The sequence below is a fragment of the Fusarium proliferatum genome (assembly GCF_900067095.1).
Source record: "Fusarium proliferatum ET1 genome assembly, contig: FPRO_scaffold013, whole genome shotgun sequence".
NCBI lineage: Eukaryota > Fungi > Ascomycota > Sordariomycetes > Hypocreales > Nectriaceae > Fusarium > Fusarium proliferatum.
Window position 1 is genome coordinate 700,340 of NW_022194802.1, and position 17,987 is coordinate 718,326.

At 49.7% G+C, this 17,987-nt stretch overlaps 7 protein-coding genes across 7 annotated transcripts; 4 read left to right on the forward strand and 3 right to left on the reverse strand.

Annotated features, from left to right (window-relative positions):
• Nucleotides 1-482: 482 nt before the first annotated feature.
• On the reverse strand, nucleotides 483-1,145 carry FPRO_12873 (uncharacterized protein; the record flags this gene model as incomplete). The annotated part of the gene is made up of 1 exon (XM_031223437.1): nucleotides 483-1,145. The coding sequence occupies one exon, from the start codon at nucleotides 1,143-1,145 to the stop codon at nucleotides 483-485; it is 663 nt and encodes a 220-aa protein (XP_031088796.1).
• Nucleotides 1,146-5,475: 4,330 nt separating this feature from the next.
• FPRO_12874 (uncharacterized protein) lies at nucleotides 5,476-6,867 on the forward strand (the record flags this gene model as incomplete). Its single annotated transcript, XM_031223438.1, has 1 exon — nucleotides 5,476-6,867. One exon carries the CDS (start codon nucleotides 5,476-5,478, stop codon nucleotides 6,865-6,867), a length of 1,392 nt encoding a protein of 463 aa, XP_031088797.1.
• A 193-nt stretch (nucleotides 6,868-7,060) lies between these two features.
• FPRO_12875 (uncharacterized protein) lies at nucleotides 7,061-7,789 on the reverse strand (the record flags this gene model as incomplete). Its single annotated transcript, XM_031223439.1, has 1 exon — nucleotides 7,061-7,789. The coding sequence occupies one exon, from the start codon at nucleotides 7,787-7,789 to the stop codon at nucleotides 7,061-7,063; it is 729 nt and encodes a 242-aa protein (XP_031088798.1).
• Nucleotides 7,790-9,366: 1,577 nt separating this feature from the next.
• On the forward strand, nucleotides 9,367-11,029 carry FPRO_12876 (uncharacterized protein; the record flags this gene model as incomplete). The annotated part of the gene is made up of 3 exons (XM_031223440.1): nucleotides 9,367-9,864; nucleotides 9,919-10,623; nucleotides 10,679-11,029. The coding sequence occupies 3 exons, from the start codon at nucleotides 9,367-9,369 to the stop codon at nucleotides 11,027-11,029; spliced, it is 1,554 nt and encodes a 517-aa protein (XP_031088799.1).
• Nucleotides 11,030-11,380: 351 nt separating this feature from the next.
• FPRO_12877 (putative arylsulfatase) lies at nucleotides 11,381-13,387 on the forward strand (the record flags this gene model as incomplete). Its single annotated transcript, XM_031223441.1, has 5 exons — nucleotides 11,381-11,750; nucleotides 11,801-12,282; nucleotides 12,332-12,818; nucleotides 12,872-12,993; nucleotides 13,043-13,387. The coding sequence occupies 5 exons, from the start codon at nucleotides 11,381-11,383 to the stop codon at nucleotides 13,385-13,387; spliced, it is 1,806 nt and encodes a 601-aa protein (XP_031088800.1).
• Nucleotides 13,388-14,409: 1,022 nt separating this feature from the next.
• Nucleotides 14,410-14,921, forward strand: FPRO_12878 (putative NADH-ubiquinone oxidoreductase B18 subunit; the record flags this gene model as incomplete). Its single annotated transcript, XM_031223442.1, has 3 exons — nucleotides 14,410-14,440; nucleotides 14,515-14,639; nucleotides 14,817-14,921. 3 exons carry the CDS (start codon nucleotides 14,410-14,412, stop codon nucleotides 14,919-14,921), a joined length of 261 nt encoding a protein of 86 aa, XP_031088801.1.
• Nucleotides 14,922-16,520: 1,599 nt separating this feature from the next.
• On the reverse strand, nucleotides 16,521-17,987 carry FPRO_12879 (uncharacterized protein; the record flags this gene model as incomplete). The annotated part of the gene is made up of 1 exon (XM_031223443.1): nucleotides 16,521-17,987. One exon carries the CDS (start codon nucleotides 17,985-17,987, stop codon nucleotides 16,521-16,523), a length of 1,467 nt encoding a protein of 488 aa, XP_031088802.1.

The following is a 17,987-nucleotide window of genomic DNA, read 5'->3' on the forward strand; positions in this document are numbered from 1 at the left end:
CAATAAGCCACAGCATGCGGTTGAGAAAATTACTTTGAACCCTATCTCACACGTTGTCATAGATCTCTGTGAATACCGATTCAGCCACTCGACTTTTAAGTGCTGTGACATAAGAGGCATTGTGATAAATTGAAAAGTGACACATGCAAAAGCAATTACTGCAAGTTGAATCACTCTGAGGCCAGTCGAAGGGATGATGTCTCAGTGGTCTTAAGCGCTGAGGCTGTCACTTTTATATGGTCACACAAATGAATTGGCAAAAGTCAAGTGAGGTAGATGGTAATGTATTGACATTTCGTCAAATATGTACATGAGAAGTAGATGTAAAACAAAAACATATTTTCCTTCCTGTATCCTGTGTATCATTCCAAAAGTTTCATATCATTCGTAGCGAGTGATACGCCCCCTGCATCTATCTGCTAGGGCGGCGATTTTCTATTGTGATCATCATAGCATGCAAGACATAAGGCATGCGTTGTCATCTACTGAGCAGCGACCTTCTTGCCAGAGCCGTAGAGGATGTTCTCGACCTTAAGGTTGAGTTTCTTGGTGGCGCCGAGACCACTGGGGCACTCGGGCTGGTTGCTGACGGCAAGGTTGAGGTGGCACTTCTCGTTGACACCGTACTTGCAGACGGGGTCGTTAATGTTGTAGAGCACGTAGTTCTGGGCGACCCAGCTCTTGGGCTCGCTGAGGCAAGAGGCGACGTAGTTCATGGAGTTGGCGGCGGCGAGGGGGAGCTTGCCCTTGTCGAGGATGTCCTTGCACTTGGAGGCGTGGACGTACTCGTAGTCCATGGCGATGCCACCGCCCTCCTGGGGGTCCTTGGCGGCAGACTCGCCAAAGCCAAGGTAGTTCCAGGCATCGTAGGAGATGTCGTGAGCACCGCCGGAGGAGTCGATCTTGAGGAGATAGACGGAGCGGCCCTCGTGGGAGACCTTGACGCAGATGTTGTTGCAGTCAACGGAACCGGGCCAGTAGGCGACGCGGTTGGTGTTGATCTTGCAGCCAAGAACTCCAATGCTGCTGGAGTACTGGTCGTGGGGAGTGATGCTGGCAGAGCCGGACTCACCACGGGGGAGAGGGCCGGCAGAAACCAGGGCAGCAGAAGCAGCAGCAAGGATGGTGGTGAACTTGGAGAACATGCTGACGGTGTTGTAGAGAAAAAGTTGTTGACTTTTCATATACTTTGGAATGTGTGCAGTTATTCTGGAGACTGGCTCGACTTGATTATATCTCAACGCACGGCGGAGAGAGGGAATGAATGGGCAAGTTGAGTGTGTTTGTAAGGACTGATCTCAGATCAAGGTCTGGAGCGACGGCCAGCCGAGTGAATGTATGAAGATGTTGGATAAAAGGAAGGAATCTCACAAGAGAGTGTGTGTTGGATCAAAGAAAAGATCTTGCATTAGAGGTGGATGAGACGGGAGTTTATATACATGAATGAGATCGAGTATGAGAGCAGAGCGGCTCTCCACAAGGTCCTGTCAACCGGAGGTACATCCTGAGATCTCGGGGAATCAAACATTTCATTTTTTGCACAAGGGATAGACTAGCCAGGGTGTGTGCATGTGTCTAGGAGACAAAGGGCTGCGTGTACATGCATCGAGGCGAAACAGCTTAGACGTGGCCTAGCAAGAGGGAAAAAAGTGACATCTGGACGGAGTTGAAGTTTATGGAGGAGTGGAACTCGGCTGCAAGCATTAGACCCATCAGGTCCCCAGAGTCAGAGTCAGTGAGAGGAAACAAACAGGCGACATGATTCGCGAGGACAGAACATGGGGGCAAGTTCACTAGTCAAGAGGACCATTGTTGCTGTGAACGTCAGGTTTTTAGTTGTCTCCGCCCGGCTCGCTGCCGATGGGTAGAGTGAGGTGTGGTAGACCCAAGGGCAGCCAGTGGCCGGGTGTCTTCTGGTTGCGTTCCGGAAAATGTCTCAGTGGATGAAAGTGAAGTCTTAGGCACGGTGCGTTAGTCAGGGACCCGGCACGGCGGCAGATGCACACACTCAAAGGTTTGAGGTGTCGGGCCATGGGCTCTGACTGGTTTTGTGCCTGGCACGATGCCACGCTGTGCCTGATCCTCCCTCGCCCAGTTGCCCCCCCTTGTTCGTGTGCCTGAGCAACCCATGTCAGTGCATTCAAGCGCTGTGTGAGCCTCAGGAACAGAAGCGCGAACCTCTATCAATTGCCGTCTGTTCTGTATTCTCAGCCTCCGGCACAGTAATCGATCGATCGCATGACTTCTTTGAGACGTGCCGTTATACAGTACCTCTAGAATCTAGAATAAAAGTGTGAGTGGATTAGTGTAGCAGTGCAGTTTTATTCGCGCGCTCCGTTTTCTCAGGCTATACAGGTGAATAACCAAGGTAGGGTAGGCAGACGGACAATGAGACTAGACGGAGCAGAAAACGGAGCGAAAACTCTGCAGGCCCACGATACGTGCAGCATGCTTCACGCCACGATCGAGGCTCTCGGTTTTGTATGCCTGATATCAAGAAATGTCTGCCTGACAACTCAACGCCGACACTGTGATTGTGATACTGTACGGATGCAGGCACCGTCCAAAATGGTCGCGCTACACAACAGCACCACCAAGAAATGCCATGCCAAATGCCGCAGGTTCTTAGACGGTGGATCAGATTAAAACTCACCCAGCCAACAACAGCGTCTGCAAAGTCATCTAGGACTTGTCAAAAGTACCATTCTCCAGGGCAGACTGTATGTTACTGTACAATATAATAATTTCGCCGATGAGTGCCTTGGAGTTGGACCTGGTCAAGATCGTGATTGCCAAGCATTTGAGCAGTCAATGCCACAGACGGCACGCAGCGGGAACCCGATAAGCTTGTTTCATTCATTATTCGTGTTTGTGGAGGAAACATGCCAAACATTCCTCTGTTTTGTTAATTAATTGTCGATCATGTCAATAAATCTGGGCATCTATTGACGGGAGCCTGCCTGTCAGCTTTTGTGATGGAGGGCTTCACAAGAAACATCCATCAAACATTGAGGGCTTGACCACGTCACAGTAAGACAAGGCAATTTGACCCGCGTTCTTGTACTGTACTGTAGGTACGCCTGAGGTGGTCTCTAAGTCAGGTCAAATCAGGATGAGGCCATAACTACCGCTTCATCAACCGCTCTTCTTCCAAGGCACACGACGAATCATAGACACTTATCTTGCAGTCGTCATCTTGGTATTATTCCTGCAAGTAGTGCCTGTGCAATTGGCCGAAAATAAGCCAAGGCTTCTTCATCACTCTCTAAGAGATACTGTGCTCTTTTCTGCTACTCATTCATACTGTGCACACCTTTTTTTCCGCAATTGCACCCACAAACTGTGTCTTGTCGTTGTGGAGTTTCTTGGTGATGGGGGCCAGAACAAGGTTTTCTTGTCTCCTCTTTGGAAGAAGCACTTTAGCGGCTTTCCAGATTTTCGGGCTTTTTCTCGCCTGGCTTAAGAGAAAAAGCCCACTCACACAGTTCTGCACCTACACAAATCCAGAAAGTATTCCACAGGATAAAGAGCAAACCTCTCGACTTGGACGCCATTGGCTCAAGAACTTTTGGCTGAAGCTTGTAGGGCGGACCGCGAGACCCTTTCGAGACTTGACCGCGGCAGAGGCACCAGCCAAACCACATGGCACTTGACAGTTCCCATTCATCTTTGACTTTCTCTTTGACTCGAAGACCAAAAAGCCTCTGATTCAAAGCCTGAAACTCTGCGGCTTTGTTAACCAGAATAGAAAGCTGTTTCCGACCGGCATTCACCACACCATCACAACTGACACGACCGTTTATGACATCTTCCACGCACGTTTCTTTCGCCTCTTCCATGTTTCTGGTCGCCGTTCTAGAAAGTAAATCTCGGTTGAGATAGAGTTCCAACGCTCTACCAGCCTCTGAGTTACCTGTCCGCAGGTTCTGGCCGCTCTTGTACACAATCACATTCTTCCGTTATGTACGCCTCGTAGAACCGTCACAGGCGCCGTCCAGCACGCCATCATTGCTAGGTTATAGACGGTTGTCCGGCCGTTCAACAATGCAAGCTTCGCCTTGTAGTGTCTTCTCCACTTGACCTTCTAAACAGAGTCTGGATAACTTTGAGTCAGGCTTGCACATGTTGAGCGAGAATGAATGGATTGCTGTGATTCGGTCGCATGGTGCTTTACATGGTGGCTGCAAGCATCAAGGTGGACTCTCAACACATTGTTTACCTTCAAGCTTGGTCTATGGTGTTAGTTTCTCGGCTCGTGAATCGGCTCCATTGACATTCCTTCGTCATGCAAGTCAGGCGATTCATGGTATGAATAGCTTTCGCGAAAATCTAGACTGTTTGTTGTTCCGATAACGCGGAACGTATTGTTCGTTGTCGGTCCGGGCATCTCGCTGTTCTGCATCTTGTTGCTTCCTCAGAAGCATAACTCTAGGGACTCTTCCTTCGAGTGCAGATGGACAAGACTTCACTGGATCTTCCTGCCGAACAATCCCTTGGCTTCAACGTCTGGGGTATTGCGGAATTGGCCCACGCTCGTACTCTCCGCTGACACTCCGGTGTTTGAAGGGCCGTTCCGACGTACATTGGGAACTCCTGTACATCACCCCCACTCACGATCGTCTGGGGAAATACGAACCATTGATCTCCTATGCAAGCTTGACAGTTCCCTGTGGACCGCAAGCAGATCGAGTCTTTGACAATGTTGATCGTGCATGAGTGCAGCTAACTTCTTCACACTGGAGACTTCCAGGTCGCAATGCCTCCGTGACCGGTCTTTGGCTAGATAACTTGAGATGGTGTGAGAGCAGGTCTTGTGATGTTGCTTCTGGAGGTCCTGGGGAAGACTTTACTCGCTCGGTTTTCATGTGTGTGCTATCATTGTTGGACTAGACGGACAACCGGCAAGTTGATCTCTCGACCGTGAACTCACAAACTCTCAAACCATCGTAGTGGTTGCTGTAGTCTTGAGCATCCACCAAGTATCTTACTTTGCCGAGGCCGTATATTTGTCCATTCTGAACTGTCTATACTCCTCTGCGGTATTTTATTTTGAAGATGCAAGGTTGAAGTTACCTATTGATTGTATGCATCAAGCTAGCGTCTATTGTCAATCAGCTCGGTGGATTACCCAACAAACAGAACTTCAACAGCCAATTGCATATCTAATGTCACAATGTTCCACGCGATAAAAACGTACCAGAAAAGTATACTGCAGAGTCTGTGGTCATAGAATTATCCAGAGGGTACATGGAATAAGAGCGATAGTGAGCTTTGAGTGCAGGACGAGGACAAGACAGATGCTGTAGGGTAGTCAAGATGTGAAAGTCAAGGTGAACTCGGTCAGGCCCCACCAAACTCGGTGAGTTCGCTGAGCTTTCGCGATAAGATAAGCCAGAATTTAATTTTTTCGAGTCTCTTCGGCTTCCTCAACACCATACGACCGCGATAGCTTCGCAACCAGGCCCGACGATAACAATGGCGCCAATTGACCACGCCGCCGCCAAGGCTGAAAAGAAGGCGAAAAAGGAGAAGAAGCGAGCCCGAGAAGAAGATGCAGCTGCCGACACCGAGCGAAAGCATAAAAAGTCAAAGAGTGTCGCTGCCGCAGATGTACCTGAAGCAAGCAGCGATTTGAAGGCCGAGAAGAAAAAGAAGAAGAGCAAGAAGGAAAAGCATGCCGAAGATGATGTTGCGCAAACAGAGACAGAAGCTCCTGAGGTAGAGGACAAGCCGGAGAAGAAACATAAGAAGAAGAAGAAGCATCACGATGCGGAAGTTGCAGTCACAGAAGAGGTCGACACCCCGGTTGCAGCGGATAGCGAGAAGAAGAAGAAGAGCAAGAAGAAGCACAAGGAAACCGAAGCAATAGAAATTGCAGAGCGACCCAAGAAGTCCAAGAAGGACGAGACCGCTGTTGAGCCCGAGGAGGATGCTTCACCCGCCGACCCTGACGCTATGGATGTTGACATGCCTCCTCCCGCCAAACCCTCAAAGTCGAGCAGCAACATTTACCAACCACCCGATATCCCCGCGAACCCTCAATTCCCCTTCTTCACACAGACAGTGTCACTCTACGAGCCTCTCTTCCCCATTGGCTGGGCGCAGCCTGTCACAAACTGCCAGCAACAGCACCTCTCACACCTCCGAAATAAGTATGTGCCTTCACTGCGCGGTGTTCTCCTCGATTACAAGAATGTCGCTTTTGGTGAAAACCCTGGACGAAAGGGCGCGGCTACGGATGATGAGTCGCCAGCGACTGTCATGGCCAAGGGCGAGTCTGCTGTTGGTTTTGGCTGGATCACTGCTGATGTTGATCTTTTCGTGCCGAGTCGCGGTGCGTGGATGGAAGGCAGTGTCAACCTGCAAACGGAAGGACACATTGGTGTTGTCTGCTTCGGCAAGTTCAACGCTTCAATTGAAGCTCGTCGACTTCCTCCCGACTGGAAGTGGGTTCCCAATGAATCCCCTGAGGCCCAGGGCTTTGAGGAGACCGCTTCAGTCATCACCGCCGACGATCACGGCGTGGTTCGTCAAATCCACAGCACCGGCTTCTGGGCCGACGGCAACGGCGACAAGGTTAAGGGCAAGATTCGCTTCCGGATACGTAACTTCGACGTCGGCACCAGCGGTGAGACCAGCTATCTCAGCTTGGAGGGTACAATGCTAGACAAGGCTGGTGAGAAGGCCGTTGTCGCTGAAGAGGCAGAGACAGCCAAGATGCGAAAGGGCAAGAAGGGCAGCCAGCGCGTTCAGAGAAGACGTATTCCTGAGTTCGCAATGACGCGCTTCGCTGTAGAGGGGGAGGAGCAGACGGAGGACAACGAGGCGGAGAAGCGCGAGGTGTTGGCGCTGCCCGAGGATCTGTAAGAAGAGAAAAGCATGGGACTATGGGGAGCCAGGAGTTGTGTGATACCTCGATTTAATGATGAACACTGTTACCAAAAAGTTTGCGCTAATGCTAAAAGATCGCTGCCTTTGTCGTTACAAAGGATTCTGCCCAGTACTTATATACAAAAACGACCCGATCCTTAACGCCGAATACGTGATACATAAAGACTGCTCATGCGGCAGCCTTGACCATAGGCTCCCATGGTCGAGCCAAGTTCCAGAGATATACTTCTCCGACGGGCTCTTCGCCTAAAGCCTTGACAAGAATGTGTTGAAAGAGAGGGACGTTGGAGAAGAGAGGGGCGATAGGAGAGATCGATCCTCGATCCCAACCTGGAGAAAGACCATGCGCCCACGAAGGTTGCCGGACGAAATCCTCAACTTTATCGTGATATGCATCCCAATCATCAGAGTGATCGTTCACAACAACCTGAAACCTCACACCCTGAATGTCAACAGTGATGCGCTGTACCATACTTGGAAACCCAGCCTCAGCACCCGAGCTCAGAATCCAGGAATAATCTGTCTGATCACCGTTACTCTCCCAATCATACCAAACCTGTGTTCCCATTTCAGAAAAGTCGTTAAGAACAAGACGACCTTCCGCATCAAAGCTCAGCTCGCAATGTCGTGCATCAATACCTGGCAGTGAAGGCAGAACAATATCGCATGAGGAGGGATCGGACCCGAGAATGAAAGATCCAGGGCGTTTGGGAGCTTTGTCGAAAGAGAGTTTGATGGCGCGAGAAGGACGGCTACCAAGGAGGTTTGGAAGCCGGGAGAGAAGGGTTGGGGATGAGGTTGTTTGCACAGCGCGGGAGATGTTGGAAGGTAGATGTGTTGTTTTGTCAGCGAGCGAATTTCGCGCTGTGGGGACTAGCCAGGCGATGATGTCGGACATGATGATGATAAAAGATTGAGGTTGAGTGAGAGTGGTGTTGTAGAGAGGGTATATAGTGAGTGGACCAAATATGGTGTTGACGATAGTGGTATAAATAGTATAACAAGGCTCAAACGAGAGAAGCCAAATACTTAAGATTGGTATAGTATAAATGATACGGTTGTAACAGAATAAAAGAAGAAAGCACGCTGAAGAAAGACTGTCGAGTTAATCTTGGTGGTGTTGACCTCTGGTTTATATCGTAAGTCAACACCTCACCCAACGCCGTTGCGCCGACAACCACTGGCCATCAATGCACGGCGCCGAACGCGACGCGAATACCATGAGAGGCTCAGATACAGAAATACTCAAAAACACTTGTTTCAATCTGCTAGGCTGCTCTGCGTTGTGGTGTTTGAGCGTGGGTGAACGAGAGCCAATCATTTTTGGTGGTCCTGGAGATGGAGGTATTAGAGCCACTGAACTAGAAGGGATAGGCACATGATTGAGGTAGAGAGGACAGAAGACATTTTAGTCAATGGTAATGCTCTGGAAAGGTTTGGGTGAGGGGATTTGGTGTGTTGTTTGGAGTGGTAGGTCGGGATATGCTTAATTGAGTGGTCGTGGAGTTGGACCCTGCATGCATTCGACTGACTCATAGAGTGTTTTGTTTCATGGACTGTGTTGTTGAGATGTTGCCTCGAATAGAAATTCATGGTTGAAATGAGATTTGTCTCTGAAGAGAAGCTTGGCTTTGTATCTAGGCATGCTGTAACTTGTTCCATACCAATTAGGCAAGCATCAACCCACGAAGTCGACGTTACTCGAGAAGAACAGTCAAAACATGATACGAAAAAGGAGAAGGGGGTTATTTTGAGATCGGATCTGGGCGGCTAGGCTTCTCTCTTGGTTATTGACGGAATGGGATTATCTGAGAGGCACGGTCTTCGTCTTGGCAGCTTGTTGAGAAGCACGGTGTCGAGTTCTACGGCAGCAACAAGAACGGAGTGAGTTTGAGCAGTTACCCTGAGAAAAAGTACTAGAATAAATCTTTTGATTGTATGTCATATCCACCCAAAAGCCCTCAAGCGTGGTCCCTTTGTGGCACATTGTCTAGTTTACACAAAAGGGAGACTATCAGGATTTAGTAGCTGAGAAGGATGAGAGAATTTGTATACATGTTAAATTGTATACTTGTTAAAGAAGTCTCTAAACTAAGCCGGTGATGCTTGCAAAGGCATTCATTTTGAAGGGGATTATCATAAATAGTCCTCTTTCTTCTAGGTTGGACTTGATCCGATAAAATTTCCTTTTCTATCTGATATTTACAGCCTTGAGTATTACATAGAATCTTTACTTCTACAATAGTATCTTGAAACCTTTAGGTTAAATCTTAAAATAATACAGTAAAATACCAGGATGGTATCAGTCTACCTTCGGTTTTAAGCATGGACTGAGCGAGAGTATTGGTTCGTTACATCCCATAGGAAGACTTTGCCAAAGTGAAGGAGTTCTTTGTGCTTTTGGCTTGGTCCAACAACTCTCAGGTATTAACACAACTTAGGAGCACATGAAGTATTGTGGAATTTCTAACCCAAATGAGATGTGAGGTGTTCTTCGACTTTTGGCACTGCGAGCCAGCCGCCAGACAGCGTCGGTGGTTCACTGCCGCTTGCCAATGCCAGCACCAAAAGTCGTTTTCCCTTCTCTTTCGAAGCCCGCGATCTTATTTCTTCGACATACCTGACATTTCTCTCATTCTCTTCCTCATTGTCATTTCATCGTCAACTTCTATGATGGATGAGCCCGACGACCACGCGATCGCCGTCAGCATTGCGCAGGCCGTCGAGGCCGACGCCGAACTCATTGCCGCCCTAATTCGTGAGGATGAACAGGCTAGAAGAGACTTCGAGTTTGCCAGACAGCTTGACCAAAACCAAAATGCTATAGCTGAAGCTGATAACGCCGTTGACCATATTGGGCTTGATGACGAAACTTATCGTACATTGCAAGCTTTCAACCTCGCTGTTCAGCCGACAGATGACGCTGAAGTGGAAACGGAACTCAATCATGAGGATTCCCACGATGCCATGACTGTGAGTGAATAAGATGAGACAGATGATGGAAACACCGCTGATGATGACCCGCAGGTTGACGCTGAGGACCAAAGCAATTGCGAAACTTCTCAAGATGACGTCTCCCACCTGGAAGAAGTTGAGATTCAGGCAGAGGACAGCCAAATCAACGGCATCCAACCCGAGGACACTCAGGAAGAGCGAGATGCCGACGAGCACCCAGGAATCGCCCAGGCTGCATTCCCCGCTCCTCCAGACCTACACGTCGGAACGAAGGAGTGTCTCTACTGCCACGAAGAGATCCCCGAAGATGAGGTTTTCGAAGCACTTTGCTCCCACGTAATGTGCCAGCCATGTCTCATTAGAAGCATTCACACAGTGATGAAAGAGGAGTCTCTCTTCCCGCCAAAGTGCTGCGGCCAGGTTATTCCTGTGGACAACACAAATGCTTTCATCACTGAGGAACTGTTGACCGAGTATGAAAACAAACGGGATGAGTTCGAAACAGCCAATCGAACTTACTGCAACGACCGGGCATGCTCTGCATTCATACCTCTAAGTTCAATCCATGCTGGTATTGCCCACTGCACTCGCTGCGAGAAGCGGACGTGCCTCAACTGTCTGAGCGAAGCACATGAGGGTGCATGCACCGACGACCCTGAGTCACAACGAGTTGTTCGCCTGGCGGAGGAGGAGGGGTGGCGCCGCTGTGAGCAATGCAAGAACATTGTTGAACTGACCTATGGCTGTTTCCACATCTGTAAGTTTATCGACCATGTGGTATCTCATTCAGCTTTTGCTCCGTACATATCTAACCGTTTGTGTGATGATATAGCTTGTCGATGCGGCCACCAATTCTGTTACCTATGCGGGAGACAATGGAGAACCTGCAACTGTCCCCAATGGAATGAGCGTAACCTCTGGGCGCAGGGAGGAGAAATTGCTGCTGCTGCTGCTGCACAAGTACGAGCAAGAGCACGAGCACGAGCAAGAGCACCAGCGCCAGCAGCGCGACCTGTCCAGCCCGCTGGATGCCGTCATCGAAGCTACAGGCCTTTTGACCGTGTGGATGGCCAAAATGAGTGCGACGGTTGTGGGACTGAGATGCCGCAATACATCTTGTCTTGCCCAGAGTGTGAACTCGTACTTTGCCTTCGCTGCCTCGAGACTCGCCGACGCCAGTTGAGAAACGCACGCTGAATTGTGCTGAGCCTTTTAGCTTCCTCGGATCTCTCCTCCACTCGGATCGAATTTGGTGGGGTTGTTAGTGGTATGGTGAGAAACTCCATACAAACACTAACGTTGACGCCATCAAGTCGCTGGACAACACCATCCGCGGATACAGCCATTACCCTCGATAGCGGTATTTCCGATAGATACTTCTTGTAGCGATGGATATTCACAGAATTCAATAATAGAACTTGCTATATCGAGAAGAATACCAAAAGACCGAGCCAGAAGGAAGGCATTGTATCACCACCTTTTCAATTGTCTCGCAGTAGTGCACTTACGTTGACGCCTTCGACGATTTATCAACATGCGACCTCCAGCTTGGATACAACCACTGCTCTTAGCAAGCTCTCTTCTGTCTCAGAGTACCAATGCGTTATTCGATAACGGACCACAAGACCAGGCCGTCCTATCGCCAAATGACGACGCTGCACAGAGTAAGCCCAAGACAAGCCTTAGTGGGAAGAAGAACATTGTCTTCATTCTCACAGATGACCAAGACGCTGTCCTAGACTCCGTCTCTTATATGCCCAAACTCAAAGAACATATAATTGACAAGGGCACATCGTTTGTCAACCATTTCACCACTACAGCCATCTGCTGTCCTTCTCGTGTAGCACTTTGGACAGGTAAACAACCTCACAACACGAACGTAACAGACGTCAATCCACCATATGGTAAGTTAAATAGCCTCAAGTACTACTCGAAAAGGATGCTGATCAGAAAGGCGGTTTCCCCAAGTTCGTCTCACAGGGACTGAACGATAACTACTTACCTGTATGGCTGAAAGAAGCTGGTTACAATACATATTACACCGGCAAGCTCTTTAACGCCCATACTATCAATAATTATAACTCGCCTTATCCTGCAGGATGGACAGGAACCAACTTCCTCCTCGACCCGGGCACGTATGACTACCTGAATCCAATCTACCAGCACAACCAGGAGCTCCCAGTTCAGCACAAAGGAGTGCACACTTCAGACTTGATTTCTAAGTATGCACACGAGCTTCTCAAGGAAGCCATTGATTCCGAGAATCCATTCTTTGTTGCAATTGCGCCTGTTGCGCCGCATTCAAATGTCAACCTCAGACGGCAACCGGGACACCCGAGCGCACCTCTTATGACCATTCCTATTCCTCTTGAGAGGCACTCTCATCTCTTTGAAGGGGTTAAAGTCCCGAGGACCGAGAACTTTAACCCGGACTCGGTATGTAGTACTGAGACCTAGAATAGAGTCAATGCTGACGAGAAAACAGCCCAGTGGTGTGAGCTGGATTCGCAAGCTCGCCCAACTCAACGACTCCTCAGTCTCGTACCTCGATGATTTCTACCGCGCTCGTCTCCAGGCTCTCCAGGGTGTTGATGAGATTGTAGAGCAAGTAACTAAGCAGCTTGAAGATGCTGGCATACTTGACGAGACATACATCATCTACAGCTCTGACAATGGGTATCATTTGGGCCAGCACCGACTGCCCCCTGGCAAGGAGTGTGGCTTTGACGAAGACATCCGCGTGCCTCTTTTCATCAGAGGTCCAGGCATATCCTCAGGATCCGTTGAGAATGCCGTGACTACACACATCGACCTTGCTCCTACGATTCTCAGGCTCGCAGGTGCGGACCTTCGCACCGACTTTGACGGAACTCCTATCCCGGTATTGCCAACTCGGGAGAACAAGCGACACGAGCACGTAGCGGTAGAGTACTGGGGCGGTGCCATTGCTGAAGGCGAGATAGGCGGTTTTGGTACGTTCGGTCGACCTCGAAGTTGAGCTTAACATGCTGACGGAGTGCTACAGATGGTAAGGGCCAGATCTTTGCGCAGAATAACACATACAAGGGTGCGAGGATAGTGCATGAGGACTACAATCTTTACTACTCGGCTTGGTGTAACAACGAGCACGAACTCTACGACATTAAGGTATGTTTGTGTCATTATAGTTGATCAGCTTGATACTCACCTCTTTTAGACGGACCCAGGACAGTTGAACAACCTCTTTCCTCGTGATGATGCAAAGGCCAGCACTGAATTCCTGGGAACCACTACCGGACAGGTCCTTAATCGCCTTGATGCTCTAATGCTCGTATTGAAGTCTTGCAAAGGCAACACGTGCATTGAACCATGGAAGATCCTGCATCCGGAGGGTGGCGTGGCGAGTTTGAAGGATGCTCTTCAGGCAAAATTTAATGCCTTCTACAAGGAACAGGTAAAGGTTCGGTTCGATCGTTGTGAGTACGGATACTTGATTGATGCTGAAGGACCTCAAGTCGGTTATGAGTATCGTGAGGGCCTAGAGTGGCATCATTGGACTTGAAGGGTTGTCTCGTGATTATGACCGCATTATTAGTTGTCAATAAAACATGGGCTATAAAATCTGGTGTTAAATAAAATAAAGCCAAGCTTCCATGTAAGGGTATATACAACAGGGGTTCTTGTCGATAATAACTGGCGATTAATAAGTGACAGATCGAGAGTCGGCCTTTGTCGGCATATGTTATGGCATCACGACTTTATCATCCTAGGAGTGGAATTCCCCGGCATATGGCCTTGCGGTGTCTTTGAGCTTCGCCAAAGCTGGGCATGCGTATCGTGTTGTTCTTACGTTATGAACACCACGAGGTCCCAAGTTTGCTTTCCCTCCAGCACGCCCGAGAAGTTTGTGAGAAATGTCAAATAGGTTCAATTTCAGACGAGCAGACGGCGCTCCTAGAAGGCCTGCATATGAGTTTCAATAGAATCTTTCAGAAGTCTGGTTATTTTGATGGGCCTGAGATCCTTGCCATGACTTCGGAACCGTAAGTTAGAGCGTTACCGAACAAAGGGCAGCAACGAAATGCTAGATGCGAATGTGCTGGCTCACCGGAGGTCGAAGCTCGTGGATTGAGGATTATGTATAAGAGAAAGAAACAAGAAACCAGAAAGATACGGAGAAAGGCATTGTGCAACTATCTTCCCGATTACATGTCCGTCTCTTCACCGAGGTGCAGGTCCGGAGCCGGTGGTGCCCGGCCCCACAACCTCCGGCACGGATGAGGTTGAAGTTGTGATCATGACAGGCTCGCAACGAATCTTGCAAGATGACAAGAAGAATTATACTGAGCAAATAATACTTCCAGCGTTGCAAGCAGAATGATCAACAAAATCTACACTACAGGAAGTGAATTGGTGATATAAAGGCGGCGTGGTAATTCACGAGTGTTCATTGGACAGAAATCTATTTCTGCCGGAAATACAAGGCACAAACCGACGCATCCGACCTTGAACCGAAAGAGCATCTCACGACAGCTCTGCCAATCCAAGACAACCTCACATCTCGAAGTCCAATTGATCAGCAACATGGCTTCCGACGCTATCACCGAGCCGCGGCGTACGTACCGACCCGATAACTCATACTCGAGCGACTTTTCCCTACCGAATATCGACCGCTGACTTGCTGAGCAGAAGCGACCCGCGAGGAGATGCGCGATGCCAAACTCCCTCTGGCCTATCGAGACAGCTGCGCTCACCTCCTGATTCCTCTCAACAAGTGCCGACGGGATACGTGGTACGCCCCCTGGAAGTGCTCGGTAAGTCAATTACCTTTTTCCAGAGCTTGAGCCCAAGGAAGCCCAAGTCCGCGGCTACACCGAGCTCAGCTCAGCCCAGCCCAGCCAAGCTTCAGCCCAACAAAAAAGCCGATCATTACCGAGATACCAATGCCAATATCAATGAAACACCATGCTTACGCTAGAGGGATTGACTAGGATGAGCGACATAGCTACGAGAAGTGCCAGTACGTCGAGTTCAAGAAGCGAGTCGCCAAGATGGACGAGTTGAGGGAGTCCAAGGGAGGTGCACGAAGCAACTAGAGGGCCAGACAAACATTCCCGGGTATAGGGCCGGGCCGGAACTGTACATTTTTACAAACAAGCCAAGCCAATGTGCTTGACAAAGAAAACCGGAATAGAAAGAGGCATTCCACCTGAAATGAAACGCAATCGAGAACAAGACGAACGAGAAAGACGAAATTGTGAAATGATGGCGGAGCCTACATGGCGTGAACAACTGGAATCGATGGGCTAATGGAAATAGGCAAGCGAGGAGGTTTGGGCAGAGCCTCATGAGATGCTGATGCGCACTTCCACGGCATAAGAGAGGGTCCGGCAAAGAGTGGAGGAACAGTGGGACTTGGGAGTTGAATAGTGACAGGAATAAGAGCACGACTTGCAATGTCGCAGGACATCGTGGCGGAAATACCCTGTCTGGACCGGCACAAGACTACAAATACGCCGACGTGGTGTTGTGCCGGTTCCAAGAGGTCCAAGGGTGAGAATTATATAACGAGGCCGTGAGCCACCGAGAAATTGTGAAGTTGAGTTGGATATGATCAGGCAGGCAGAGTTGTGGCGTTTTCCATGATTCCCATCCATCTGTTGCCTGAATAGCATCAACTTTTTTGTTCTTCAGTGTATTGACCATCTATCGGCAGTTGGTTTCCGTAGAGCCTCAACACCAATATTTCCTATCGCCAAGTTCTTATCGGTCTCTGATCGACAGCTTGAGCCTTGACCATGGCTTTGAGAGTCACGATAAGATATGGACGACTTTTGCCGCTTTGTTTAGCCACTTGATGGCTGAGGCATGGTGAAACTGATGATCAACACGAACACCGGAATTCGTCGGCTCAAGAAAGACACAAGGGCATGACACAGCTCCTTTTTCCCTTGATCTTACACGCGATAGGGCAGATGACGATGAGTCGTGGACCTTATTGCGAGTGGCATGGTCCCAGCGCATAACGAGTCAGATCATGTTCACTTCAGCCTCAAAGGAGCAAGTTCCAGGAGGCTCATGCGCTGAAAAGAGCCGCATGCAGGCGGTTCGAGCAAAGTTTTACGCTATGCAAGGTCCCACTCGCCCCAAAGCCAGGCAGTCAGCGGGTGGCTTGGCGGCAAATCCACATTAGCATCCGAAGATCCTGGCAATGGAACCACATTCAACGTGATTTCCTTTAGATGAGATCCACTACCGATCCATCAAAGATTCAGGCAAGCAAACCTTGTGTCAACGACGATCCACTACCGACCGGTTTGGCTCGGGACATGATTCTCACTGCCATCAACCGGCCCGGTTGTGGTTGTGAGCATCGACTCGGCCGGCTGTGGATACATATATATCCCAGGCTCGCGTCTTGGATTTACTGCCAAGACTACTACTACGGAGTCTCCGGTGACTTCACAACAACACAATTGGATCACCACACGTTACGTGGAACCACTATTTGATTTCTCTTATATAACAGTTTCTAACAAACGCTGACTGAAAATAACATGACACACATATACAGGGATGACAGAATTCAGGAGATACCAACGTAATGCTCTTACAAAGGGCGAAAGAATGATTCCCGCTGTCTAAACGAAAGAAATAACTGGATACTTTACTTCATACACGAGTCTGAGACCTGCTCAGAAAAGGGCATTGCTTCCGCAGTCGAAGACGCCCTGGATGGAACTGGAGTCGTTGGCAAACAGGTCCAACAGCTCCGTGATAGATGACCACAGACCAGCCGCGTTCATAAAGATTGAGATGGCGATGAGAAATGCGTTGACACAGGTCAATAGGATCTTGGTGGGGCTGGCAAACATCTGGTGCCAGTTCATGTGGAACCAGAATACGGCGCTGAAGCCGAATGTGAACCACGAGATGGTAGTCGCCGAGGCAATAGACAAGATAGAGTCGAACACGGGGATGGCGTTGGAGAGGATGAAGCAGAGAGCCCAGAAGACGGTCACGATGGTCATCCAGATGGACCAAGAGCGAACATTGTTGGCAGTCATCTCGCTCTGGAGCTTGAAGTGCTTCATCACCTGGACGTACACGTACTTGATTCCGGTGTGGCCAAAGGCGAGTCCGGTGGACAGAACAGCGGGGAGGACAATGCCGTAGGCGATCTTGGCAATGTTCTCTGAAGCCGAGCCGAGGGCGGGCGAGACAGTATATTCACCAGCAAGGCAATAGATGGCGATAGCCACGACAACGTAGAAGGTGATGGACACAACCTCCAGCCAGGCAAGGGCAAAACCAAAGTCCTTGACGGGGTCGATCATCTCAGCCATGTAAGTGACGAAGTTGATGTTACCAGAGTAAGCGTAGCAGATCTTGAGGCATGCGTTGAGACCAGAGCGGAAGTCGGGGTTCGCAACGATCTTGATGTCCTTCTTCCAGCCGACGGGCGCAGCGCTGGGGTTCTTGACTCCGAGGGAGATCATGACCAGCACCGCGGCGGCGATGACGGAGACCATGCAGGGGATGCCGGACTGCGAGACGAACTTGGAGGTTCGGGGCGCGCAGAGGACCCAGCAGCAGAGACAGCCGACGCCGATGAAGCCCACAGTGCAGATGGAGTGGCTGGAGATCGTGTTGAAGGCGATAGAGAGCGTGACACTCGCCGAAGCAGCTGTCATGATCACCTGAACCAACAGACCGATTCCAGAAGCGATAGCGAGAGGACGACCGCCAACAACTTTGGTCATGTCAACGACGTTCAACACATGAGGATGTCTTCCAAAGAACTGCTTCAGCACAAAAGCAGTATACCACGACAAAAGACCAATGCCAATAATTGCAATAAGACCAGGAATAATTCCCATCGTCTTGAGGACGCTGGGTAACGACAACACACCGAGACCGACTTGGTTGGTAAGTAGAGCAAAGGTGGTGTCCCATTTTGTCATGTTGCGGAAGTTCTTGGAGCCCTCGCCGCCGCCGAAGCCATTGTCTACGACGGGGACGTTGTGGGCGGAGTGAAGATCTATGTCATGGCCCTTTTCGTGGTCGAGGGGTACTTTCTCTTTGCTGTTGGTTTTGCTGGAGTCGTGGCCTTGGTCTGAAGGGTAGATGTCGTTGTGGACGTCTTGAGGATATGTAGACAT